This window comes from Meleagris gallopavo, chromosome 12 (genome assembly GCF_000146605.3).
Source record: "Meleagris gallopavo isolate NT-WF06-2002-E0010 breed Aviagen turkey brand Nicholas breeding stock chromosome 12, Turkey_5.1, whole genome shotgun sequence".
In the NCBI taxonomy this organism is placed as follows: domain Eukaryota; kingdom Metazoa; phylum Chordata; class Aves; order Galliformes; family Phasianidae; genus Meleagris; species Meleagris gallopavo.
This window is the reverse complement of record NC_015022.2, coordinates 7,700,632-7,708,419: the sequence shown is the minus strand read 5'-3', so window position 1 is coordinate 7,708,419 and position 7,788 is coordinate 7,700,632. Positions and strand designations below refer to the sequence as shown.

The 7,788-nt window shown below is 43.3% G+C and overlaps 1 protein-coding gene across 3 annotated transcripts; it reads left to right on the top strand.

The window, feature by feature from the left end:
* The first annotated feature begins 40 nt into the window (after nt 1-40).
* PSMA4 (proteasome 20S subunit alpha 4) lies at nt 41-6,995 on the top strand. 3 transcript variants are annotated; one of them, XM_010717343.3, is made up of 7 exons: nt 41-146; nt 1,071-1,233; nt 4,552-4,629; nt 4,840-4,928; nt 5,649-5,779; nt 5,995-6,118; nt 6,593-6,747. In XM_010717343.3, the coding sequence occupies exons 2-7, from the start codon at nt 1,097-1,099 to the stop codon at nt 6,745-6,747; spliced, it is 714 nt and encodes a 237-aa protein (XP_010715645.1). In that variant the 5' UTR covers nt 41-146; nt 1,071-1,096. The 3 variants fall into 3 exon arrangements, with proteins under 3 accessions (XP_010715645.1, XP_010715646.1, XP_031411156.1); XM_010717344.3 differs by having other exon boundaries at nt 121-229; XM_031555296.1 differs by lacking the exon at nt 41-146 and having other exon boundaries at nt 1,097-1,233; nt 6,593-6,995.
* Nucleotides 6,996-7,788: the final 793 nt, after the last annotated feature.

Below are 7,788 nucleotides of genomic sequence, written 5' to 3'. Positions count from 1 at the left end.
CGGCAGTGCCCACCTGGACGGGGCCGTTCTGAGCTCTGCTCCTCTTGGGGTGCTGTGCTCCGGCAGAGGGTGACAGTACTTAACGAGCTGTTGCTTCTTGCAGTCTCGAAGATATGACTCCAGAACCACTATATTTTCTCCAGAAGGTACTTTTTGACCCTACATCGCTAATTGAACGGCACGCCTTCCATTCCGCTTCTCAAACGTAACGCTGGTCAGCACAGGGCCGGTTGGTTGGGGGCACTGTGTGTCCTTCCCTATATGAGTTCTTATTTATTTATTTTATTCTTTACTGTGAGAGTGGTGAGGTGCTGAAACAGCTGCCCAGAGAGGCTGTGGATGCCCCATCCCTGGAGGTGTTCAAGGCCAGGTTGGATGGGGCCCTGGGCAGCCTGGTCTGGTATTAAATGTGGAGGTTGGTGGCCCTGCATGTGGCAATGGGTTGGAGATTCGTGATCCGTGAGGTCCCTTCCAGCCCGGGTCATTCTGTGATTCTGTGTGAGTTGCACAAACCACATTCACCTGTCACAGTAGCTTTGTGTACAGCAGAGTACCAAAGTGAAGGCTTTTCAGTTCTTGTAATCAGGTGTTGGTGTGACCATATTCACATCTGTATATTTACACCAAATTCCACTACTATTTTTTTTTAAGTACCTTAATAAATCATCACCCTTACCTTTACTTTGAGTGTGGATGGGTTTTATTAATATTTTGTTACTGTTGCTGCTGCTGTGATCTTGTAACACCAGCACTTGCAAGTCATTTTTTCTTGAGACAAACTGCCCAGTATAAATGATTCAGGTTTTTTTTTAAAACCCATTTTGTCTCTTCTGAAGTAGATCTGCTCTTTAGATTATTTTTCCTTCACACTAACTATGCCCAAGATTACCTTATCAAATCTGCGTACTTCTGATTCCATCCTCTGTTTCAAAAAACTCACTTTCTGGCCCCAGCCTGAGGAACTAGTCCTAAATTGCAAAACAGGCATGTGTGTAATTCTTGCAAATTCACCTTTCCTCATATGTGTTCTCATGCACTGCTGCCTTATTGCAATTTAACTCGTTTCCTAGGCCGTCTGTACCAGGTGGAGTACGCCATGGAGGCGATTGGACACGCAGGTACTTGCTTGGGCATCCTGGCCAACGACGGCGTTCTGCTGGCTGCAGAGAGGCGCAACATTCATAAGCTGCTCGATGAAGTTTTCTTCTCAGAAAAAATCTACAGACTGAATGAGTAAGTTGAAATGCTGGTTGGATGTCTGCTGATGCTACCTGTGATGAAGTATTGTTGTTACTCAAACATTTTAGCGTTCAACCTGGATTTATTTTGTTTGGAGGGTTTGTATTAATTTTATGCAGCATTCTGGACATGCATGACTGTTTTGTTATTATTTGCTTCAGTGCTTCTTCTGAAGAAGCATCACATTTTTATTTCCGAAGAGAATTTCCTAGGTGCAATAACCTGTTGTTACTTACCCATGCAAGGTAATGTTATTGCATCGCTATTAAACTGGGAGTTTTTGGTTTACAAAGTAACAAGAGGAGGGAAATACAGAATGCACAAATTTGAGCACTGAATCACAGAATGGCCTGGGTTGGAAGGGACCTCAAGGATCATTACTAGAGACTTGCAAAGGTGATTCCTGTCTAGAAGAAGGGCTGTAAAGAGGATCTGGGGAACTACAGGCCTGTCAGCCCCACCTCAGTAGCAGGGAAAGTTATGGAGCAAATCATCTTGGGTGAGATCACACAGCACGTGCGTGGCGTCCAGGCAGGGGATCAGGCCCAGCCAGCACGGGTTCATGAAAGGCAGGTCGTGCTTGACCAATCTCATCTCCTTCTACAGCTGGGTGACCAGTCTGGTAGATGAGGGAAAGGCTGTTGATGTAGTATACCTAGATTTCAGCAAAGCCTTTGATATGGTCTCTTGCAGGCTTCTTCTGGGGAAACAGGCTGCCCGTAGCCTGGACAGCTATATTCTTTGGATAAGGAAGTGGCTAGAGGGCCATGGCCAACAGGTAGTGGTTAATGGAGTAAAGTCCAGCTGGTGACCTGTTACGAGTAGTGTCCCCCAGGGGTCAGTACTGGGGCCCATCTTGTTTAATATCTTGTTGTTGATCTAGATGAGGGGATTGAGTATATCATCAGTAAGTTTGCAGATGACACCAAGTTGGGAGGTGGTGTGGATCTGCCTGAGGGTAGGGAGGCACTGCAGAGGGATCTAGATAAGTTGGATCGCTGGGCTGAGGTGAATGGGATGAGGTTCAACAAGGCCAAGGATCAAGTCCTGCACTTTGGCCTCAATAATCCCATGCTGCAGCACTGTGGGCTTGGGGATGAGTGGCTGGATGATGCTACCAGGAAAGAGGAAAGGGACCTGGGGATGTTGATTGATGCTTGGCTGAACATGAGCCGACAGTGTGCCCAGGTGGCCACGAGGGCCAACGGCGTCCTGGCCTGCATTAGAAATAGTGTGGCCAACAGGAGCAGGGAGTCGATCATCCCCCTCTACTCAGAACTGGTGAGGCCACACCTCAAGTATTGTGTTCAGTTTTGGGCCCTTCACTACAGGAAAGATGTTGAGGCCCTGGAACGTGTCCAGAGAAGCAACGAAACTGGTGAGGGGTCTGGAGCACAAGTTTTATGAGGAACGGCTGAGGGAGCTGGGATTGTTTAGTCTGGAGAAGAGGAGGCTCAGGGGAGACTTTATTGCACTGTAGGACTTCCTGAAGGGAGGTTGTGATGAGGAGGGCTTTGGCTTCTTTTCCCAGGCAACAGACAGGACCCGAGGAAATGGCTGCAAGTTTTACCAGAGGAGGTTTAGGTTAGACGTATGGAAGAACTTTTTCTCTCAGGGAGTGGTCAGACACTGGAATGGCTGCCCGGAGAGGTGGTGGAGTCACTGTCCCTGGCAGTGTTCAAGAGGAATCTGGTTGAGGAGCTACAAGATCTGGTTTAGTGCTTGTGGTAGCAATGGTAGTGGGAGGACAGTTGGACTAGATGATCTTACAGGTCGTTTTCAACCTTGCAATTCTATGATTCTGTAAATTTCCAACCCCCCTGCCACATGCAGTGCCATCAACCTCCCCACTTAATACCAGCCCAGGCTGCTCAGGGCCTCATCCAACGTGGCCTTGAACACCTCCAGGGATGGGGCATCCACAACCTCTCTGGGCAGCTGTTCCAGCACCTCACCACTCTCTCTGTAAAGAATTTCCCCCTGACATTCAACCTCTTCCCTCACTCAACTTAAAACCATTTCCCCATGTCCTGCAGTTATCAACCCTTTCCAAGAGTTGATTCCCCTCCTTTTTGTAGGCTCCCTTTAGGTACTGAAAGGCAGCAATGAGGTCACCCCGCAGCCTTCTTTTCTCCAGGCTGAACCAGCCCAGCTCCCTCAGCCTGTCTTCGTAATGGAGGTGCTCCAGTCCCCTGACCATCTTTGTGGCCTCCTCTGGACCCTCTCCAGCAGCTCCCTGTCTTTCTTATACTGGGGGCTCCAGATCTGGATGCAGTACTGCAAATGAGGTCTCACAAGAGCAGAGTAGAGGGAGACAATCACCTCCCTGTTCCTGCTGGCCACCCCTCTTCTGATGGAGCCCAGGATACCATTTGCTTTTCAAGCTGCAAGAGCACACTGCTGGCTCAGCATTCCCTTTTAAGTCTTTTTTTTTTTTCCTTGTGTGTTTCAATGAGACTGAAACAAATTGGATAAAACCTGCTTCAGCTTTCTTTGCCACGGTTGTAGCAGAGATGCTTATCTCACTGCTTTGACCTTTTTAGCTTCCCCAGAAGTTCGGTGTTATGCTGTCTTGCCTGTAGGGAAGGTGGAGTTTAAACCTTGCTGTAAGATGCATTGTGAAACATAAGTAGGTTTTCATCTGTCAATCTCCCATTCTGTGTTATCCTGAAAGTAGCTGGAACTGTAGGAAGTACTGGATTTTCAAGGTGATGTAAAATGTGCGCTGGAGTGGCTGCCTAGGCCAGCTGTTATGAGAAATTGTTAAGATATAAAAGTGTGCATTATTGTCTGTGTACTGAAAGTTCTATAGCAGTATGAGATTTGACAAAGATCTGCTAAATTAAGAGCTAATGAAACAAAACAAAGATGAATTTTCAGCTAAAGCAGTTACTTTTCTAATGGCTGATATCAGTAAGTTACATTCATATGAATGCAATGTGAGTCAGCAGATTGCACTGAGGGTCCATATGGGTTCTGACATGGCTGGTCAGTGGCCTCTACGTGGGTCCTGCTGTGTAGCCAGTGCTTCTTGTGGAGGTGTCAGCACTGTTAATTGTTTTGGTATGGTCCTCAGAACCATGTCAGTGATGTACTGAGCTGCTCATTTCCTGCTGTCTGCCTCTGCTCTTGCAATATGGTTATGTCAGACTTAGGATGTACTCTAGATGCAGGATCAATCTTTTCTACCCAGCAGCTGAGTAGTTTTGATCATAGAAGCCCAGCAGTAGGCATTGTGTTTGAAGTGTTGTATGAAGATGTGACTATTTCTTGGGGACTGATAGGAATCCAATTCATATGTTCATTTTGCAGAGATATGGCTTGCAGTGTTGCAGGAATAACTTCAGATGCCAATGTTCTAACAAATGAGCTGAGACTGATTGCACAGAGGTAAGTTGGCTGCTCGTTATGGGGGTTTGCTTAATTCTGAGGTTGGATTCAGTCTATGTATTAAATCAATATGAACATGCACAAGTAGTTGTTTGTTTGTTTTTTTAAAGCCTCTTTGATCTGTTTTATTTTAACTTGTTCTTTTGTTAAATGTGGGAGCAGGATACTGTCAACAAAAGATTTTGAGAGCTCTTGTCTTTCATGCTATAGGTATTTGTTACAATATCAAGAGCCCATTCCTTGTGAGCAATTGGTAACTGCACTGTGTGATATCAAGCAGGCTTACACACAGTTTGGAGGTAAGGAAGTGTGAATGAACCATAGTGTTTTTAAGTGTCTAAAGAAAGATTCTCTTAGGTAATTTGAAGCATCCAAGTCTCTGAAGGGTTTAAAGGTATTCTTCTGTAACAAGTTACACCAAGAAATAGTCACTGAGGAATTGATAGCTGAGGCTCAGGCCCATTGCTTATAATGCTTTGAGTGCTCTAGGGTTTGGTGAATGCCTTCAGAAAGAAGCAGGGTATCAATACTGTAACACTTGAAAAAATAGTATTTCTGTGGATCAAATAACATATTAGAAAATGATGTTGTGAGGAGTGTTCTTCAGTAAATGAATGGATGATTCTGGTATTTTGTATATGGGCATTGTGAAAGGATGACCTTTTAATATACTTGTGTTTGATTGACTCTTAGAAGTTAAATGCTTGAATAACCACTACGTAGTTAAATGCTGAGGTTTGATTTGAAGTCCTGGAGTGATAAATTCCAATTTTTGGAGACGGAGATAAGCTGCTGCTGGGGTTAAATGAAAGCAATCTCTGCTAGTTCTCCCTGCCTCCCATCCCCCAGCACTTAGGGACAAACGCTGTAATGCTTATCTCAAGTAACAGAAGTGCAGAACAGTCTGTTAAATCCTACTTCACAGGAATGGATTTGACAAAGGAAATCAAAGAAAGTAATTGTCACTATGACCAATCTTGTTCCTGAATTTAGGTTACTAATGGCCTGCTTTCCAACAGGAAAACGTCCTTTTGGTGTTTCATTGCTGTATATCGGTTGGGATAAGCATTATGGATTTCAGCTGTATCAAAGTGATCCCAGTGGGAATTATGGAGGATGGAAAGCTACGTGCATTGGCAATAACAGTGCTGTAAGTTCTTTCTACTTTTCTCTCTCAAAAAGTAAAGCAAACTAAAGAAAAACTATGTAAATGACACTGTAGTAATTAAGCTGAGTTGTTGATTGTGAGTGCAGAGCAGAAATGGATAACTGTAGAAACACAGTTCCTCATGTTCTGATATTATCTGGCAAAAAAAATAGTTTGATTGCCCAATGATACCATTTAAATTTCTGTGGAATTCATAGGCAGCTGTGTCAATGCTGAAACAAGACTACAAAGAAGGCGAAATGACCTTAAAGACTGCACTCGCATTAGCCATTAAGGTTCTAAATAAGACCATGGATGTCAGCAAACTTTCTGCAGAGAAAGGTAAGCAGTTCTCTAGTTCTGGATGACTTATAAATATATAAATGTATTAAAAATAGAGAGTGTGTTGAGAATTTTTTATACTTCAGCTGTGGTTTATTGGATTTTAGGGCTTATGTAAGAAAATAATTTTGATGATCCTCATTAACTTTGCTAAGTGACATGCAGTTGCCTTGGATGAGGATGATCTTTGGCCAGCTCCAGGTGCTTAACCATGGTTTGGCTAGGCCTCGGTGCAGCAGCAGAAGTGGTTCTGTGCCTGGTGGAAGAACCGCTGGAGAGCTGTGAATGAACTGCTGCAGAACAGGGCTGCTGCAGAAAAAGACTGCTGCCACGGCTTGCCAATCAGGCAGTTTTTTAGATGGAGGCAGGACAAGAACCCTCTGCTTCATTGTCAGGTGTAACAACTTGACCTTTCTGATGATTTTCTTTCAAAAGGACGGTATGTAATGCCACTGTCTGTTCCCTGTGTTTCAGTTGAAATTGCAACGCTGACAAGAGAGAATGGAAAAACAGTAATAAGGGTTCTGAAGCAAAAGGAGGTGGAGCAGTTGATAAAACAGCATGAGGAGGAAGAAGCAAAAGCTGAACGTGAAAAGAAGGAAAAAGAGCAAAAAGAGAAGGATAAATAGAATTTCAGGTCAAGTGTTCTGAAAATAGCATAGGACCTGCTTCAGTTAAAGGTAATCTGGTTTTCTGTTTTGTAGAAGCCTACAAATATGCCATGGGAGAACACAGAATTACTTCTGCTGAATCAGGTCCTTAATCATCATCAAGATAATTAGTTTTCTGTTCCTTATATTGACCAATAATTGCTTTAATTCTTGAACACCCTTTCTTTCATCTATTTTTTATTATGGAATAAAATTAAAGAAGAATAGTGATGAGTGTCTTTATTTCCTCAGTAATGCCTGTCTATGTGCTGTCCTTGAGGGAACCGATTGCTTTAAAACATAACAACGTGGTTTATGCCAGTTGTAGGCTGTGTGTGTGAATTGCAAGGCAGGAGGGTGCCTTTTCAAGTAGTGAAGGGGGCTTCAAGGTCTGGAATAGTTTGTGGTCATTTCACAAACAACAAAATAGAATGTACTGGCATGCCAAGTTTCAATTTTGGCCAGCTTCCTTCTGTAGCAGGCTGTATCAAACCCATGGTCATGCAAGCAGTAATGTGTTAATCATGCCCTGTAGCAAATGTGTTCCATTTAGCATAACCTTGAATGAGTGCCTGCTTTCTAAGAAATCAATCATACTATGTGCACACAAATTAGGAAGACGTTTTATAAAGGCCACATTAAAATGATGCACTATCTTGTCTGAATGCAAACAGTTAAAGAAAATAGTGTGCAGTTCTGAAGCTACATTGATTATTCTACATTTTATCCTGAAAGGCTCTAGGCATGTTTTATATTCTGTAGCTTAGTGTCACTTACACTTCCCCAAAGAATTCAATTCCCTTGTCTGTCAAACAACAGTGTAGAAAGCAAAGTAGTGAACCACATGAGAATCACAGTACTTGTACATGAATTAGAAATCAGAATAATTTCTGTTTGGTTTGTCCCTATGCTGAATGCAAAATAATGAAGATCTAGTTCCAAAAAAAGCAACGCAAAGTTTGCAGAGGAAATGCAAACAAGTAACTGATAATTCTTTTATGCTCTTTCAGTTGTATTATA